Consider the following 20,625-nt stretch of genomic DNA (forward strand, 5'->3'; position numbering starts at 1 on the left):
CCCATCGGACACCACAGGGACTGCCTGTGTGTTATGCTTCTTGCCTTTATTCACACACATTTACATCTTTTATTCTTTAGGTATCTCCCCCCCCAAGTCAATCTCTTTACTTCTTTTTAAGTCAGCTCCACGCCGAGCGTGGAGCCCAATACAGGGCTTGAACTCACGACCCTGAGATTAAGACCTGGACTGAGATCCGGAGTCTCATGCTTAACCAACTGAGCCACCCGGGTGCCCCCAACTCTTCTAAGCTTTAGGGAAATGAGCACATTTTGCTCACGTAAAGGGGAAATGAATTTGGATTTCAGATTTGAACATTCTGCATTGAATATGTGGGTATCCGAGTACTTCCTACCCTTTCTAGGCTGTCCCTGTCTTGAACTGGACTCACACCAATCAGCTGCACTTTGGGGCTCAGCTTCTTCTGTGAACTGGGTGACCGAGTGGGCTAGTCATCACTTGGTTTTCTCTCCTGTAAAATGGAGGTGATAATTGTAACTACTTTACTGGGTTGTTATGAAGATTAAGTAAGATAGCATCCGTAATGACTATGCAAAATGCTTGGTATAATGGGTGGTGGTGATTATAATAAGCATGTTCTGTGTTTTCTCATCTAAATTAAACTTTGCATCAACTTCAGTGAGTACATAAGGCTTTGTAGCCACTGTAAGTGTTGTCCTTGCCTCGGAGATACTCTGAGGTCCTTTCCAGCTGGTTGTAAACAGTACCCACAGCACGCCAACACCTGAGCCTCACCAGATCTGCACGCCATCCGGTTAACAGCTGTCACATATCGATGCCTATTACCCGTCCGGTATGAGAGGCGCTGCTAAGCGATCTAATTTAACACTCCTAACCTTAATAAGTAGGTATTGTTTCCTACATTTTACTCATGAGTACACTGAGGCTCTGACAGGGTTAAGTATCCCACCCAAGTGTAAAGCAGTTAGGGGGTTAAACTCTTACCTGACTCAGGCCTGACTCCAAAGGCTTTGTTTTCTCTACTCTGCTACTCATTCATGTTGTGGTAAAACTAAATAATACCATGTAGGAAAGGAGCAACGGCAGCTTTAACAAGAAGAAATGTTAGGAAATCAGACTACTGGCTGAAAATAACTGCTGGATGTATTTACTGTGACATGTTTGAGTGGCCAAGGGAACCCATCTGTGATTTGCTTTGAAAGCATCAAAACTAGGCCCTGACTGAGTCTGATCTATGGAGGTTTATCGATAACTTTAAACAGAGGGTAAGATTATTTTATTTAATATAAAAGAAAATATATCTAGATCAGAGAAAGCAACAATGAACCCAGGGTTACACTTCAGTAACAAAAAATAATCTCACTTCCTTCCACCTGCCTTGTGATTCATTCAGTCAGGTCCTTTTCTCTCATGACCTCCCTTCCCCACATGGACAAAACATGGGGACTTGGGTATTAATTCTGATTTTCAAGCAGGTATTTTTCTAGGGAGAACCAATTAAAAAAAGCCTGTCAGGATGAAGAAGTTGTCTTGTTTATTCAGGAAGTAGGTTTCAAATATGCCAAATACTTTTGTCAAAGAAATACCACTAGTTTTTGTTATGTATGTAGTTTATTTGTATATTCACCTTAAAACAGGATTTTAATGTCATCTGAAGTGCTAAGCTAAGTAATCTGGTTTAGACTGATTTCGTCTGAAAACAGCTCGAAGTTGATGCATACCTTTCAAGGAGCTCACACGCAGAGTCACTGGAGGCAAATCTGTATAAATCATCTTATGATACAGTGATTAATACTGTTTGTAAACAAAAAAAAAGCTTAGGTGTGGATCTATATTTAAGAGATGATTTCAAGTAAAAATGGGTCACAGACTGCTGCTTTGCTAGATATAGTTCCATCATTATTGCTCGTTTTATCGGCTCGTTCTTAATCCCGAGGCTTAAACCTGGGGTAAGGATGCGTTAGGCGTTTGTGAATGACACCGTCAGCAACTGAGCTGTGAAGTGAATGGGGTCAGGGGCAGAAGGCTGTAACTGTTCTCTTGTTACCAACAGTACTGTAAGTCTGATACGTAAGCGGTGTGCGTTCAAATCGCTGGTATCTGATAGTAGGTCGGGGAAAAGAGAACCAGGACTCCAGTTTAAGGGGGGAAAAACTGAGAAGTCATAAGGACCCCAAAGATGTGAAGGAAACCGCAAGAAGACATGGACCCGACTGTGCTGTAAAAAGGAAACGAATCACTCCCTTGGGGTTGATACACCAGCAGTTTCAGCACATTGTAGCCTTGCCTCTTTCAGGCCTTTAACTCCGATTTAATTTCATGGAAAAGTAGACCTCTCCAAACAAAAAGAAGGCCATTTACCAAAAGAAAGAGGCCTTATCAATGTGAGGCTTAATAAGGAAAAATATGTATCTGTGCTCTGCACAGTTTTCAAAAGCCATTATTTCCATTCAATGTCTGGTATTTCCTACAGTGCTGGTTACAGAGCTAACAAAATAAAAGCCTGTTGAATGAATGAATCACAGGATGAAAAAGTGATAGTGATTTCTCGAGAGCTCAAATTCCTTAACAGTGATCCTCCCAGGAGGCCTGGTAAGGGTTTGGGCAGCAAGACGAGTTCAGTGCATGCCACCAATGTGCGTGAGCTGCTGCGTGATATATTCACGGTCAAGAATGTCATGCTTAATGACATTTAAATGAGGTAAAATTTGGAGGTTACCATCCCCAAACTAGCATCTGCCAGCTTGCGCTGAGGTACATACAAAGAACTTTAACTGTTCGGTGTTAAATTAACCAAATTAACCGAAGGTTCCTTCTAGGTGGCTCAAAAGGGAGAATGTGCGTAAGGGATATTTCAAACATTCACTTTCAGATGAAATGATACAAGTTAAAACCAGTGCGAACTAATCCTTGAACAGTAACAGAGCAACAAAATATAAACTCGATTCTTTTGGTGCACAGTAGTCGAAGTGGTTTGCTCACATTTGTTAAAATCAGGACTGAAATGATGACGTGTACAGAACAGGTCAAGTGGTTTTTCACCAGAGTCCAGTGTGTCACTGAAGTCCCACCCCTTGCTTTGAGCAGATCAGGGCATGTGGGCTTATGTGGGCTCAACGGGGCGGTCAGGTGGACTCACAGTCTCCCCGACTGGAAGCCTCTCTATGTCAACACACACGTCTGACCCCATCTCGGGGCCAATGCCGGCACCAGTGCACTCACTGAGCCTTTAGGACTTGCCTTCTTCTTTTTCTTCTGGTACCGTTTCCCAGACTGGCTCCTTGATGTGTTCTGGTAATTGTTCTAATTTGGTCTAAAAAGAGAAAAACAGAACTGTAACACAATGTGGACTTAGATCTTCAGCCACAAATTGGATTTATTCATTTTGTTCCCTCGAGTCCTCCTGTCTTCTTTTTTCCTTTTACCCCCCCCCCCCCCATCTCTGTGTAGGGCTCTGAAACAAGGAGACGACCCGGAATGGTACATAAAACACTCTCACGCAGACAGCCTATTTGACCCTCAGTGATCCCCAGGGACTGCCGAGGAATGGGGGCCCCATGCCTACAACTACTAAGGGGGAGGGAGACTCCAGGGGCGGCTTGGGGAGGACGTGGGCTGCACTGGCAGGGTTCTGCTGGGCTGCCAGCGCTGCACAGGGGGCAGAGACCCCAGCCACTGTGGCAACTCTGGCTCCGGTCCGCCTCAGGCCCTCCCCGCCACTCAGTGGGCCGGGACAGGGCTGCAAGTATCAAAACGACAATACAGATCTCTCTCCAACGGATCTAGAAATTCAAGTCATACCTTTGTCACCTCCATGGCAACTCCTTCAGGTAAGTTACGCTGAATATATTCCAAGTAGACATCTGCTGTACTTCCAGTTAGATGTTCTAACTAAAATTTCAAACATGAAATTGGTTCACGATATGCTGTTAAAGCAGAAATTTTAAGTTTTCTTTTTTTTTAGTAAAAGCGGTATAGCCTTTTGTCTGTGAAATCTTACAGGAATTCCAACTCTTTTTTTCTTTAGAGAGAGAGAAAGCGTGCATGCTGGTGGGGGTGGGACGGGCAGAAGGAGAGGGGAAGAAAGAATACCAAGCAGCTCCATGCCCAGTGCAGAGCTCAACTCGGCTCGATCTCATGACCCTGAGACCATGACCTGAACTGAAATCAAGAGTCAGACGCTTAACTGACTGAGCCATGCAGGTGCCCCCAGACTTCCAGTTTAAAAAAGTACTGGGGTGCCTGCGTGGCTCAGTTGGTTCAGCAACTGCTCTTGGCTCAGGTCATGACCTTGGGGTCCTGGGATCAAGCTCCACATCAGGGTCCCCACTCAGAGGGGAGTCTGCTTGTCCCTCTGCAACCCCTCCTCCCCCTGCTCATGCACTCTTGCTCTAATAAATAAATAAAATCTTTAATAAAGAAATAAATAAGCGGAGAGATGGACAGATCTTCCGGTTGACTGGAAGGGGGGAGCATGGCCCAGAACACCTTAAAACCAGGGCTCTATGGAACCCAGCTGGCAAGTGTGTGTGTTTGTTTTCATTACACTTACTAATAGTCATTTACTATGTGATGGGAGCATTCTAAGTGCTGTCAGGAAATATCTCATTTAATCCTCACACTAGCTTTATGAGACGCATACCATTATTACTCTCATTCCACAGATGAAGGAACCGAGGCGCAGATCACGCAGCTGGTACGTGCCAGTACTTGGACCTGCATGACTCCAGAACCCTTGCTCTCCTTAATCACAGGACTATGCTGACCCTACTGGACGCACAAATGAGTAATTGATGAGCGAAAAACGTTAATGCTTCCCATCGTGGACATGGAAGACCCATTAGTGTGTGAAAACAATCACTAGAACTATGTAAAAACTTGACTAGAATTTATGAAATATAAGCAAAATTCTTCCAGTTATTATTTTATGAAAATGAGCATAATCTGCATTGCTAGGTTAAAGTATGCACTACTCTAAAGGATGGCTTTATTTGAGTCTGACTTCCTATCACTAACCTTCTCTACAGCTATCGGTCACGGGCTGACCGACAGGAAGTCCATGCAGTCAACGTTAAAGGGCAGTTACAACGTGCTCGTGTGAAATTGTGGGCATTTCACAAATGCTTGAATGTCTGAAATAAACTCACCTCTAAACATCTGTAGAGTGTTCTCATTTCATACTGAACTCTGTGCTTCTTGAAAATATGCACTGATTTGAGAAGAGTAAACCGCTCTATTTTCCTTGGAGGTTCATGTCTGAAATGTCAATGGGCGGAACGACATCCTTAAGCTAAGTGATGTTAGAGCCTGAGTCACTGCTACCGAAGCAGGACTGCAGTTTTGCAGGTGAGGCTCATCCGCAATTACAGGCACCAGCTACCACGTTCAGACTTCCAGCTGTCAAGCCTGCTGTGCGCAACAGCTGCTGTCACGAAGCTCAGGCCAAAATATACACAGCACACAGCAAGGGAGCAGATACTGCACAGACCCAAACGAGCCTTGGCACGCAAGGGCACAGGCATATGCCTCCGGCTTTTACCCCCCACCGCCCCGAAGGCCGGCTCTGACCAGATGTATCAACTGTGAGGAGTAGCACTAGTGTGCTGCTGGGTGTGTTGTTTTAGGGGATTCTGCAAATCCACCCATAACCACAAAACTAAAAAGTCTGTTATGGGAAAGGTGTGGTTCCTTCTGTTTTCTTATAAGGCAAGACTGGCAAAGCCCTAAATGCGTCTTGTCCAGCATCAGAAGGGGCAGGTGACTAGACGAAAGAGGTGTGGTAGTCCCCCCTTATCCATGGTTTTGCTTTTAGCAGTTTCCGTTGCCCGTGGTCAACCGTGGCCCAGAAGCAGATGACAACTCCTCTGCGAGAGTCAGAAGGTTAATAGCAGCCTAACGTGACGCCTGCATCATTCACCTCCCTTCATCTCATCACCTGGGCATTTTATCATCTCACATCATCCCAGGGGTGAGCACAGCACAAGATGTTTTGAGAGAGGGAGAGAGACAGAGAGCCCATTCACGTAACTTTAATTACAGTATATTGTTGCAATTGTTCTATTTTGTGACTAGTTATCGTTGTCAATCTCTACTGTGCCTAATTTATAAATCTCTTCATCACGGGCATATAGGTATAGGAGAAAACAGACATGGTGGGTTCGGTACCACCCACAGTTCCAGGCATTTGCTGGGGGTCCTGGAAGTATCCTTCACGGATAAGGGGGAGACTACTATAGTTACACTTGACCCAGCAGTGATTTCAAGGCCATACGAAGCTAGCCTTGCTCCTGTATGAAATGACTGGGTGAGTGATGTTTCTGAAGGCAGTTCTGAAACAACAGTATATTAGACAAAGATCATCAGAGTCTAAAACGACTGCTTGTTCACCTCATTCACCACCCTGCCCCATGGAGTCCAGACATGACGGCTTCGTGGGTCTTCTTATGTCTGTGCAATTGCTGAAGAAAGGATTTCCTTTATTTTCCTTGTTCACTCATTCTAGTATTTAAAAATTCTAGTAGGCAGGAATACTGATTAGGACACTATGACAAACCTAAACTCTACCCACCGTGAGTTTCTATACTATTTTAAGGGCTCAGACCTAGCTGGGATCAGCACCATCTCGTTATAGCAGCTAACAGGTCAGATTAGGAAAGATCATACTTACACTTTAATAGAGATACCAAGTTCTTTTGCAGCAAGCACGGCAAAATATTCGTAACTGTCCAATACAGCCTTATCATGGCCTTTTACTAAAACTGACAGGCGCTTATATAATGTATCTGGTTCATCAGAAATGGTTATCTACAATTTTAAAATCAAAAAGAAAAGTTTCAGTTATGGTTCCTCTAATATTTATAACTGGAAAATTTCATGTATTATCCTCAATTGAACAATTTCAGAGTTTACTAATAAATGAGGAGAAAAATGCTGAGTAACATCTTAATACTATTAGCTTAATTACCTAGCTACTATCACATTCAGATCTCCACAATGACTCTTATAATCCGTGAAAATATAGTTTAAATCAAAAGGACTTTCAAGCAACCTACAAAGTCACGAGAGGAACCTTCTAACTTCATAGTTACTGAGCCCCAAATACACAAAGGGAAAGGGTTTTGGGGTCTGTTAACAAAGTAGGCTGGTCACAAGGTCGGAAGACTTGGACTGGGAGTTAAACTGCCACTCCCAGCTGAACGATAACAGGCAAGTCCCAGCATTTCACCGCACTGCAGTTTGCTCATATGTAAGATAGGGTCACACCTATGCCAGAGCTCACAGCATCACTGTAGCGAACTAGTAAGTAAACACAGATTAAAGTGCTTATAAATTATAAAACGTTGTCATACAAAGGCAAGCTATTGCTATTCGTATTTTTTATTAGGTTTTGGGTTTTTCTTTTTCTTTAAGATTTTATTTATTTATTTGTCAGAGAGAGAAAGAGAGCACAAGCAGGGGGAGCGGCAGGCAGAGGGAGACGCAGACTCCCCGCTGAGCAGGGAGCCCCATGCTAGACTCAATCCCAGGACCCTGGGATCATGACCTGAGCCGAAGGCAGACACTTAACCGACTGAGCCACCCAGGCGCCCCTTATTAGGTTTCATTCATGTATGTTTACCTGCCCTAATAAAAAAAACTACTCATTTCTAATTAAGATGTTACAGCACTGACTGTACATTTAACTTCTCCCTCTTCCACTCTAATACTTAAAGATCTTAGGAATAATGGGTCTGACATTTCTGACTTTCTTCCAAGAGATGAATTACAATCCCCTTCATTCATCCATTAGACCAGTAATTTATCTTACTAATCCAATGATTCAGGGTTAAATTACTTCACTCCTGAAAGAAGATCTACTTATTAAACCAGGAAGCTAGCTAGACATTTACTCCCAATTACCTCAAATAGGGTTGCTGGAAGAAGAGAATACACTGATATTCTGTATCATAACTCGTGGGGCAAGGAAAAGGGAATACAGCCCCAAGATGTGTTTTGATTGGTCCCTTCAGGGTTTTAAAGATAGTCTGAATCTGTCATGATAGGAAAAATCAAGAGATTTTGAATGAAAATTTGGATTTCAGGTTAGCTTGGAAAATTTAAGACCACGTGACATCACTAGGTCTGACGTCTCACACGGCAACAAGTGGCTGGAGTTAAGTGGCAGCTTTCTCATTTATAAAGGGCACGGACTGCCACTGTGCCCACCCCAACACCTCTCCTTACAGGCCTGCCCATGCGAAGACCTGACGTAGAGGCCCAGGGTTCGTGTGCACTGTCACGGAGACAGAGCCGCATCTACTCAGCGGGGACAACCACAGAGCAGTGCATTATGCATAACACAGTCCCCTTCCGGGGAGCGCGCGCGTGGGTAAGGCGGTCACACACGGACAAATGTCTAGGAGGAGTCATACCAAACTGTCACAAGGGATGATTTTTGAGGGCTGGAACTGAAAAGATTCAGAATTTGGAAGGACTGTTTAAACCACAATTTACACAAAAACTGGGTTGATAAATCATGGTTTTTACTTAAAGGAAACAAGGTTACACAGCTACTTCTACATTTTCTTTGCTTGTGGTCATGTTCTTCCTCACTGTGAACAATAAATGACTGTCCAGGCCCAGGCTCAATGCCTTAAAATGGACTTACGCTTCTAAGAAAAACATTTTCTATAACATAATATCAAGAATTCTGCATCATTAATTATGACGACCCTTCACATTGTGCTGAGCTGAAGCAAAAGTCTGCTTATTCCCACAGTAATGGTTATCTGGGGTAAAGAACTGATTCCTCGACTCCGTGATAGATGACATGAGCGCGCAGAGACATTAGAGAGTACTTCACTCAGGCACACCGTGCACCTGCCAGTATTCGAGAACAAAACACTTATTCATAAAGTGTTTGGGAAACAGCCCCAAATGAAATAATGAGAAAAACTTATTGCTAATATAGCTCCTTACCAGAAATAGGGAGTACATACCGTAGGCTTGGTCAAATCCTTGGGAATATCAACGTGTAGGTTTGAAAACTGTACCCATTTCATACTGGTGCTGCTATATGTGGAAACAAAGAAACACCTAAGTGAAACAGCACAAAAGCCCATTTCCCTATTCAATTTAGCACATCCAATTATATACTTACAGGAGAAAGCCACCATTTCTGGCTGTACTGCTCTTAGAACTGTTTACAGAAAAATTCCTTGAACCCTAAAAAAAGGGGGAGCATGTGTTAGAATTAAAGTCAATCCTCAAACATTCATAGTTTCCACTAAAAAAATCAAAAGATGTACAACGCTTCAAATTAAGGGCTATCTCATTATTTCAGATGAAGATACTAGGGTAACTAAAATGCCAGATTAGATTTCATTTAAAAACAAGAGGACAACTACAGAGTTGATCATCAAAACAGATACTCAAAATACTAGAGAATCTGTATGTCTTAAAGCTTTGGAGTAAAAACTTTTTTAAAAAGCAATTTACACAGACACACACAAGCAATCTCACATTGAAGCCACACCTATGATTTAAATATGTGGACATCAAGGAAAAACTGACTTCATTTTCCCATTATTTTTTTACAGATTAAATGTACTTTAATACTTATCTTGTCTATTCCCGAGTAATAAAGTCTCCTTAATTTATTAAGAGCTGAAATAAGAATTCTAAAGTACCCTTTTTTGAAGCTTTCATACATTTTTTTCTAACCATATGTTTCTTGGCTTGGCTGGGAGAGCTTAGCTTATAAATAAACTGAAATTCACAGTGAAACTGACACCCATCTTACACCACTGCTGCACCTCATACTCCCAGCAACCCAGGCTTTCCAAATCCTTTACTGTGGGCTCCCCCTGGTGGACAAAACTTCTGGTTGTAGGAGACCTATAGTACCATATATAATAATGTCATTTGCCATCTGTTTCCCCCTTGAGCTTTCCTGAGATTTAAAAATGTAACCTGAGAGGGGCGCCTGGGGGGCTCAGTCGATGAAGCATCTGCCTTCAGCTCAGGTCATGATCCCAGGGTCCTGGGATGGAGTCCCACATAGGGCTCCCTGCTCAGCAGGAAGCCTGCTTCTCCCTCTGCCTGCCACTCCCCCTGCTTGTGCACTCCCCCTGCTTGTGCACTCCCCCTGCTTGTGCACTCCCCCTGCTTGTGCTCACCGCGACAAAGAAAATCCTTAAAAAAAAAAAAAAAAGTTGGAGCCTAAAGTGCTGTTACAACCACAAATGAACCTTAAGAATTTTTTTAAGGTTTATTTATTTATTATTCATTTATTTATGTGGGGGCAGAAGAAGAGGGACAGAGACTCTCAAGCAGACTCTGCACTGAGTGCGGAGCCTGACACGGGGCTTGATCTCACGACCCTGAGATCCTGACCTGAGCAGACACCAAAAGTTGGATGCTTAACTGTACCGCCCAGGTGCCCCCGGCCTTAAGAAGTTCTTAAGTTTTTTTTGTTTTTTGAGGGGATGGAGCAGAGTCTGGGGAGTCCAGGTGTGCCTTAGTAGTTCAAAATTTCAACCTCTACTGCCACCTGACTTTCTTTAAGAACACTGGTTCTCAAAGGATGGTCTGAGGACCTGAGGGGCCCACGAGACACTTTCAGGAGGCCTGGGAGATTAAAACTATTTTCATAATAACAGCCGTCGTTTGCACTTTTCCACTCTCACTCTCAACCGTGTACAGCGAAGTTTTCTAGAGGCTACATGCTATGTGATAAAGCAACAGACTGCGGAAGCAGACAGGAGAATCCAGTTGCCCTCCATTAAGCCAGACATTAAAGAGTGTGAAAACCCATAAAGGGAAAACCTCATCAGAGTACAGTAGGGAGGCTAGAAGGAGGAGCCATACCACGGAATGTCAATTATAGAAAGAACTGTCAATTATAGGCCCCAACAGGAAAAGATATTCACTGAGTCTTCTACAAGAAACTGACTACCTCTTGCGCCTCAGCCAATGAAAAGCCATCACTCTGAACTCTTGCTTTTCTCCACTGGACTTTCATTCAAAACCCTTCCCATCTTCTTCCTTTTTCTCCATAAAATAATGTTTCCCTTCTTTGTTTATGGGACTTGCCTATGGTTTTGCAATAGCTTGCATGTCCCAAACTGCAATTCTCTGTCATTCCCAAATAAACCAATTTTTACTGGTAAAATAACTTTCGTTTTTAAGGTTAACATTACTTAGTGATGAGAAGTGGGATCCAGGAATGACCCTCAACAACTCCGGGGCTGGTGAGCAAACAGGTGTCAGGGCCCACAGAGCCAGTGAAGCTCACTGCTCTCTTACCAGCCCTAGAGTTGGAGGCTAAGTTTCTCCTGGACTTCAAGCCCTACTCTCTCTGTTTTGAGCTCTCCAGGCTTTATTTGGGATCTGTTTTAAGGCTTTGTCCTTTCAGAGAGTACTTGTCTGACCTTGGTCTGACTCCTTTTTGGAACCAGACGGTTCCTGTTGTAACTGTGCCTGCTTGGAACTGTGCTAGTTTTGGTCTACCTCCTTTCCAGAACTGGGCTGTTCCTACTGGTACTGTGCTGGCCTTTGGTCTGATTCCTTTCGAACCAGGTGTTCCTGCTGAAACTGCTGTTCAGGAATTTTTCTTTTTTTACTCTAGAGAAAAACCTCTAAGAAACAAGATCCCCAGTCATTAAAATACTTTGCGGGCAGCTCCCCTTCTGGAATACTGGTGGTTTTATGTTTAAAAGCTGCGGTTCCTCCTCATGCCCACGTCTAACTAAATGAACTGACTTAATATTACGAAAGTAATTTAGAACTTCAGTGGCCATCACGGGGAACTTTTTTGGTTTCCTCAAAAGTAAACCAGGCAGCCAAGTCTCCAAAATTGTCGAAATTGAATGGGATGCCTATTTTGATTGGTACCTTAAAGCTTCTAAGCATTATCAAGGAATCTAAAATTGCCTCTCTGCAAAATACAATTTCTAGACTCACTGAGGCAAAGACAAAAAGGCTCCTGAGTCTGAGGGACACGCCCCCACTCCCAGGAGTGTGGCAGCCACTTTATGCTCAGGCCCCACCTGTGGCGCCATCACCCCCCTCCCCCTTCTGGTGCCTCCACCTCGTCTACACCCTCAATCTCCCCATTCTACTTCTCTCGCCAAACTTCCCTTTGCACCCGAACCTCACCCTGCTCCCTCCTCTACTGAACCTATCAAAACCTGCCCCTTTAAAGTTAAATCTTTTTAAGACTTTTTAAAAAATTTTTTGAGAGAGAACATGCATGCGCCCAAGCAGGTGGAGAGGTAGAGGGAGAGAGAATCTCAAGCAGGCTCCCTGTCGAGTGCGGAGCCAGACGCGGGGCTCGATCTCACAACCCCAACCCAAAATCAAGAGTCAGATGCTGAACCGACTGAGCCACCCAGGCGCCCCTAAAGTTAAATCTTTTGAGGATCCAAATAACCCCCAAATTCCTTATGTTCCCTGGAGCGATGCAGAATTGAGAGCCGTGGTTAAAGTTCCTTATAGTGACTGAGAACCCCCATAGGCTTGCGGAAGCATTTCACATAGTTACTCAAACTTACCAACCCGGTTTCTCAGATTTTTTAGCAATTAGCCCACATGCATGTTGGTGGGGGCCAGGCCAAATACTGGCTGTAGCTAGCCCGATGGGAATATCTTGAAAGGAATTTAGAGGAACAGACCCCTAACTTTTGGTAAGATGCCAGAACATTCACTGGAGATCTCCACCAAGCAATTACAGTAGCTTTTCCTAAGCCTGTTGATTGGAACCAAATTCAGTCTTGCATACAAAAGACTGATGAACCTCTTCATGACTATTATAATTGCTTTCGGATTGTTTTCTTTTCTTTTCTTTTTTTTTTTAAAGATTTTATTTATTTATTCGATAGAGATAGAGACAGCCAGCGAGAGAGGGAACACAAGCAGGGGGAGTGGGAGAGGAAGAAGCAGGCTCATAGTGGAAGAGCCCGATGTGGGGCTCGATCCCGTAACGCCAGGATCACGCCCTGAGCCGAAGGCAGACGCCCAACCGCTGTGCCACCCAGGCGCCCCTTTCGGATTGTTTTCGAAGAAAATTCTGGTCTTCCTTCTGATGTTGAATCCATCAGGGTAATGTGATTCTTAATGGGCTGAACTGGGCTAACTCTTTTAGTTAAAAAAAAAAACCAAGATGGAGTGCGAAACTGTGTCCACTCCTGATTTAGTTAATTTGGAAAAACAGCTTGCTAGTACCCTAGCGCAGTCACCTAAAAGAAAGACCACTAAAATTCTTAATTTTCTTTTCATCTACTTTTTTAAGGAGGCTCCATGTCCAGCATGGAGGCCAATGTGGGGCCTGAACTCATGACCCCAAGATCCTGACCTGAGCTGAGATCAAGAGTTGGACACTTAACCAACTGAGCCACCCGGGCACCCCAAAATTCTTAATATGCAACTCCAACAAATGAAGGCCCTTAAACAAAACCAAAACTTCCTAGTTTCTACTATTGTTGCAAAGAGCCAGAACACTGGAAAAATATTGTTACCAGGGCGCCTGGAGGGCTCTGTTGGTTAAGCGTTTGCCTTTGGCTCAGGTCATGATCTCGGGGTCCTGGGCTCAAGCCGTGCATCGGGCTCCCTGCTCAGTGGGGAGTCTGCTTCTCCCTCTCTCTGCCCCCCGCCCCTGCTTCTTCTCTCTCTCTGAAATAAATAAAATCTTTAAAAAAAAAAAAAAAAGATTGTTACCATCTTAAGTGCTCCAGATGCCTTCAGCCCTCTACAGCCAGCTTTTCTTTTTTTTTTTTTTTTTTAAGATTTTATTTATTTATTTGACAGAGAGAGAGACAGCCAGCGAGAGAGGGAACACAAGCAGGGGGAGTGGGAGAGGAAGAAGCAGGCTTCCAGCGGAGGAGCCTGACGTGGGGCTCAGATCCCAGGACCCTGGGATCACAGCCTGAGCCAAAGGCAGATGCTTAACGACTGAGCCACCCAGGCGCCCCTACAGCCAGCTTTTCCAATGTCCTCATTCCCAAGACGGGGCTGCGAGGAACTACAGGGGCTCTTCCCAAAACTTCCTCTTACGTGGTTCAGAGAAACCACTGCTCAGATCAGGAATAAAGTCTTCATCCTACTGACACCAGAACTACACTCCTGGTGCTCAGCCCAGTGCTATAAAGCAGTCCCTGCCTTGGAGTTCTAGAACAGTTCAAACGGGTCTAACAAACTTCACCAGTTTCCTGTCTCTGAACCTGTTCTCTTTGGTCTAGGTCCGTTAGGAGATACGGTAGATACACACCCTTTTCTCCTTAGTTCCTCTGCTCCTATTCATTCATTGGGCCAAGATTTTTTATAAATATATCACGCTGGAATTTCTTTCTCTCAAAAAGGAACATAATTCTAGCATTTGACAGTAGTAATCAAAATGGCCAACCAGCGGGGGTTAAATGACCTTTTGACACCTTTCATTTGCTCCACATCTGACAGCACTGTAGTTGCATCTGGGGACACGGTCTGTCCCTATTGGGACAAATCCTCTTTCTGGGCAAAATCTTCAACTGACTGGCAGAACCCACAGTGCACTTCCCATCAAGATTCAAACAGATCCCTCAAAACCTCCCCCCAGAATGAATGAATATCCTATACATAAAGAAGCCCTGTAAGGCATCAAGCCTGTAACAGAAGATTACAAAGCTCAGGGCCTCGTTATCCCCTGCACTAGTCCTAGTAATACCCCTATTTTACCTGTGAGAAAACTCAATGGCCAAGGAAGGTTTGTCTAGGGCCTCTGAACAGTACATTGTTATCCCTTGGCCCCCTGTTGTTCCTCACGCCCATATGTTGCTGACATCCATTCCCACTGAAAGCAAAATCCTCATTGTGATTGACCTACATCGTGTGGTTTTAGTATCCCAGCTGGTAAGGATAGACAGTATCTTTTTGCTTCCACTTGGGAAGGATGGAAAGACACCTGGACAGTAAGGCCTCAGGGTTGCACAGAGTCCTTACTCTTCACCAACCTTAAAAACGGATTTGGATGACAGCCTTCTGCAGGATCTACTTGGTTATAATATGTACATGATTTGCTTTCTGCTGCCCTTCTCCAATCTCTTCTCAGTAAGGCAGCATCTACCTATTAAAGCTTTGGGCCTTGGCCTTTATTAAAAGAACACAAAGTCACTGAAGAAAAAACTGCAGTTCGCTCAAAGTCAGGTTTGATACTTAGAGCACGTGATCTCAGAACAAGGACTACATTGGATCCAGGGAGGCCTCATACCATCCTGAACTTCCCCAAACCTAAAGAGAAGTGCCAATTATGAGGTTTTCTTGGACTGGCTGGCTGCTGTCGAAATTGGATTTGAAACTTCTTTTATGGCTCAATCTCTATATGCTTTACTAAAAAAAGAAAAATGACAAACCCAACCCTATTATTTGGAAAAATCGAGAAGACAAAGCTTTTGGGATTTTAATAAAGCCCCCTGCCCCTGCCCTCAGATATCCTAATTACCAACTTCTCTTCTTACTCTTTGTATGTGGAGGGGAAAGAAACACCCTTGGAAGTACTCATCCCAAAACGTGGGGACCATGATGGCCTATAAGGTATTGTAGCCAATAACTAGACCCTGTAGCAGGGGGATATTCCCCTAATTTCTGAGCCATTCCTGCCACTGCACTTAGTTAGGGCCACTGAAGAAATAATCATGGGATCCCCTTTAACTATCCTTGAATTTTGGCTAAGGGTAAAGCTGCAAATTTATACCAATAGTAAGTGTGCCTTTGGGGTAGTTCATAACTTTGGAATGTTAGGAAGCAGTCAAGAAGTTTCCTAATCTCCAATGGGGATAAAATTAAAAACATCTCCTATATCCAAAATTTATTTGATACCATACTTTGGCTGGCTGCTCTGTTATTAAGGTTCCCAAGCATTCCAGACTCAACTCCCTGGGCACCAAAGGAAACCACCTCACTACTATTTTCAACAAAAATAGTGCTTTCAAAGAAATCAATAACCAAACCTCTGTCACGGTCCAAAGGGATGTTCCCCAAAATGACAATTTGGAAAAATTAACCAGAGATACCCAACAATTGGCCCCAGAGAGGGAAAAACAATATTGGAAAGAGAATAAGTGTTGGCTCGATAAAAAGAGAACTGTGATTTGGACCAAATAACAATCTGGCCTTACCAGAAATTCTAACATTCCCACTACTTACCACTGTACATGTATTAAACCACTGGTCTACTGACAAAATGACAGCATCACGAACTAATATTCATGGGGAAATATTAATAAGGCTGCAAAAAATGTCTACCTCATTCATCCCACCTGTCCAAAGTGCAATGCAAAGAAACCTGTTTGCATGAATTTCATACAACACCCCCATTTCATGGATATAAATATGTTTCAGTCATGGTTTATATGTTTCTCACTGAACTAAACCTTTCCCTTATAGATAGGCCACTGCTTCTTCTGCGGCTAAAATTCTGTTAGAAAGGATTATTCCTACCGGGGGAACCCCTCTTAAATTTCATAGTGACTGGGGAACCCATGTCACCAGTCAGGTGCTTTGACAAGTCTGTGCTGTTTGGCTGGTTTTACAACACTTTTATTGTATATATCTAAGCCTCAGTCCTCAGGGTTAGTTAAACTAACAGTACTATTAGAACTCAATTGGCAAAATTTGTAGAGACTCTCCAAATACCTTGGCCGAAAGCACTGCCATTAGTCCTTCTGAATCTCGGATCCACCCACACTGGAATGCAGACTCTCACTCTCTGAGCTAGTCACAGGATGCCCAGTGCACCTGGTCCCTGCCTCCTTGACCCACAATTGATAAAAGGATATATACGTCCTATTGTAAAGGCCTCATTATTTCTATAAAAAACAACCATGCTTTGCTAGAGCAATCTCTTCACAGTGCACTCTGGGGAGAGAGACCTTAACCATCACACCTTGCAACCTGTAGATTTCACCTACCGGAAAAGATACATCCACACAGACTCTCTTTAACCTCGCTGGGAGGGACCTCATCAGCTACTGCTAACCAACCCTTGTGCTGCCAAACTCCAAGGGAGAGAATCCTGCGTTCACATGACACATCTAAAGAAAGCATCAAACCCTGACTGGATCTGCACACTGTCTGATGACCTAAAGTAAACATTTCTGAAAACTGAAGTAGACGTCACCTGAAGAGGCAGCATTCCCAAGATGTCCAGGCCAAGCCTGTACACCTTTTCCTCACTATTTACTTCTACTATCTCTTTTGCGGAAAGAAAATGTCCTTGTCTGCATTTCCCAAACCCTTGTGAAAGCGGGAAACCTCTTCCTTTGAGTATGGCCTTTGAAAACAGCTGCATCATTATCCTGTGACAAATTAACCTTTCACGTGCCTTTTCTGAAGGCTGCGTCTCTTTGTTTAACCTGACTCCAGCATCTTACCCAAGTTCACCATCTCTGAACTTGCAACCTTCTGTGCTGTATTATTGGATTACATTTGGTTCCAAACAGTTGTTTTGAGGTAACAATACTGTTTGCATATATCTTTGAAGTTTTGCTATTTTTGCAAAAAGTTAATTAGCTACTAGCTTCATGTTTATGACTACATTGTATTTTCCCAAATGCACTCAGTTAATTATTTCAGCGTGTTTTGGCAGTTTCACTATTTTGTCTTCACGGCTACTTTAAACAGGGACTTCCAGGAGGCATACATGATCCCAGGTTTGCCTCTGCAGGGGGAACTTCTCTCTCCTAAGTTGGAATAAGTGCCAATAAATATTTCAGTTGGCTACCTTTAGACTTAGGGTCCTGGTTTAGAACCATCATACAATTTGGAATAGTTATATTACTTCTTTTGTATAATTATTTAAGTTTTGTACTTAGCCTGTCCAACTTTTGTAAAAACGATGTAACCAATAAGGAGATGATCTCCAGTGCTTACAAGCTCGATAATGTCCTGATAGATGGAAGTGCCTGAGCATTCTCCCTGCCACCCCTCGTTACTTGAATGTGACCTCAGTAGGCTTCCCATCTGCCCTTTCCCTTAGACATAAGACACGGCAACCCGGAAAAGTCCTTCCTGGTACTGAGGGACACAACTGCTAAACATGGAAATCGGACTCCCAATCAGCAATGCTTTTGAAGAAAGATCTTAATCAAAAAGAGATGTAAAAATAAAGGGAAACCTCACTCAAGTAGAGGTGGAGGCTAAAAGGGGGACCCACACTACTTAAAATCAATTACAGAAGAATTGCCAATTACAGGCCTCAATAAAAGAATCAACAGGAAACAATGATCAATTACAGGCCCCAACAGGAAAAGATGTACACTGAATATTCTACAAGAAACTGACTACCTTCCAATTCAGCCAAGGAGAAACCATTTTAACACTGAACTCTTGCTTTTCTCCACTGGACTTCCATTCAAAACAGCCCCTCCTAACTTCCTCCTTCTTTCTAAAATACATTTGTGCCTCTCCTTTATTTGGGGACTTACGTATGTTTTGCCGTAGCTTGCATGTCCCAAATTGCAAATCTGTTATTCCTAAATAAACTCATTTTTGCTGGTAAAGTCATTTTTAAGGTTAACAAGAAATTTACAAAAACATAAAACACTGCCACTCTTGGAACTAATTGTTTTGAAAAACTGAGTTATCTTTCCATAAAAGTTAATTAACATATGAGTTAATTTAATTTTTAAATAAATAAGCATTTTTAAGATTCTCAGTTTTATTTTCAAATAAGCTAAATATCCATTGCTAAAACCCACAAAAACAAAAGCTCTTTGAAGTATTAGAATGTTAAAGGGGTACTGAGGCCAAGAAATTTGAGAATCACTGCTTAAGTTTTTGCTTTGTCTCCAAAGAACGGCGAATCCTTAACCCATTCCTACGACTTCAGCGCTCTCATCTAATCTCAGAACCCCCGGATATCCGAAAAGTATCCCAATTTGGTTCCATGAGAGGTGTCTAAGATCTTGCACCAGTTCAGTCCCTAATTTTACCGAAGCAGTTCTTCTCTGAGCTTCAGTTTACTTTGCAAATCTGAAAGGAGGGGTTTGGAACATATGCTGTTCAATATTCTTTCCAGCTCTGACATGCTACGATTCTTCTTGTTCCCGTCTTTGCCCTCTTATGGTTTTTTTTTGTTTTAACATTTTATTTATTCATTCGACAGAGAGACAGCCAGTGAGAGAGGGAACACAAACAGGGGGAGCGGGAGAGGAAGAAGCAGGCTCCCAGAGGAAGAGCCTGACATGGGGCTCGATCCTGGAACACCAGGATCACGCCCTGAGCCGAAGGCGGACGCCCAACGACTGAGCCACCCAGGAGCCCGTGCCCTCTTATGTTTTTATCCCACGAGAGAATTCGAAATAAAACCTGCCCCTTCTCGCCACCTTCGGGCAAACAATGCGCCAGGATGAGGAATAAATACCGGAGAAAATTTCAGATGGCCAGGACGACATCTGGCAGTCAGATATTGTGGCTACTGTCCTGTCAGCCGGCTTAGCACCCCCAGCCCGCCAGGTACCTGCCAGAGACGCCGGCACATGGAGCCGAGCGCTGCCCGCGCCGCCATCTTGCCGTCCAGGCCTCCCAGGACCGCTTCCGGGGTCACAGCTGCGTCCTCAGACTATAGAGTTCCGCAAAAGGAGAGAGTGTAGCCTTGCGTCCCGGCACAGAAACAACCATAGAGACACGATTCCGCGGTTTTTGAGGGTGGGACTGAGAGTACAGCTGGCTTCCTTAGAGTCTGACGACTGGCCCGCGCTCGGTCTTGATAATATTGCATCAGCCCATGTCTAGATAGTTACCAAGTTTCTTCAATGTTTCCTCTTCAAATCCTGTTTGTCTTATGTAGTTCCTGTTTTGTTGGAGGCAACGTAATACATGCTTTGAAAACCATATAGTTAATATATTAGCAGCAGTTATTTCTGGGTAGTGGATTATTAATGGTTGATTTATTTTCCTATTTCTGTGTGTTTTAAAATTTTAACAAAATTTGTATTTCATTAAAAGGAAAAGTACCAGGGGTGCCTGGCCTGGCTCAATCACCAGAGCATGTGACTCTTCATCTCAGGGTTGTGAGTTTGAGCCCCATGTTGGGTGTAGAGATTACTTAAAAATAAAATCTTAAAAAAAAAAAAAAAAAAGGAAAAGTACCACTGCAATGAGTCTACGTCCTAACCCTTTACTTCATTTCAACAGCCTTGCTATGTTCCTTAATCCCATATTCCTTCCTCACACCATCTGACATTTTTGTGCCCCCTGCCACCCTGTACACCACTGTCCTACAGATCTTCCTAAGTCTTCATTTCCTTAAGTTACTCTAGTATTTCAGAATTTACAATTGCTGCCATTACCCAGTACCACAAGCCAAAAAGTTTTAAATCAAAAAATGTCTGGTTATTAATGTCCATCACAATTTAGCTCCAACTAAAAAGGCTTTTAACTGGGGTTTGCTATAATAAAAATCTCTTCCATTTGTGCAATTCTCTAAGCTTTATTTCCCCCAGGTGTTTTCACATATGCAATTCAGCGTAATGGGAAATTCTAGGCTTATAATTGGGAGATCTGGGTTTACCACTTAGCTGAGTGACTGTGGGCAAGTTACTTCTTCACGCTGAGCCTGAAGTTTCTCATATATCAACTAGAGATGATAACAATAGTTCCCACTTCAAATAGTTGCTATGCAGGATAAAT

General features: G+C 43.3%; 1 protein-coding gene across 1 annotated transcript; it reads right to left on the minus strand.

The window, feature by feature from the left end:
- Positions 1-1,574: 1,574 nt before the first annotated feature.
- Positions 1,575-19,781, minus strand: MRPS10 (mitochondrial ribosomal protein S10). Its single transcript, XM_026507448.4, has 7 exons — positions 19,454-19,781; positions 9,122-9,186; positions 8,961-9,033; positions 6,650-6,786; positions 5,130-5,238; positions 3,784-3,873; positions 1,575-3,295 (listed from the first exon to the last, which is right to left on the minus strand). Exons 1-7 carry the CDS (start codon positions 19,499-19,501, stop codon positions 3,212-3,214), a joined length of 606 nt encoding a protein of 201 aa, XP_026363233.1. The 5' UTR covers positions 19,502-19,781; the 3' UTR covers positions 1,575-3,211.
- Between the last annotated feature and the right edge of the window lie 844 nt (positions 19,782-20,625).

Source organism: Ursus arctos, unplaced genomic scaffold, assembly GCF_023065955.2.
Source record: "Ursus arctos isolate Adak ecotype North America unplaced genomic scaffold, UrsArc2.0 scaffold_29, whole genome shotgun sequence".
NCBI lineage: Eukaryota > Metazoa > Chordata > Mammalia > Carnivora > Ursidae > Ursus > Ursus arctos.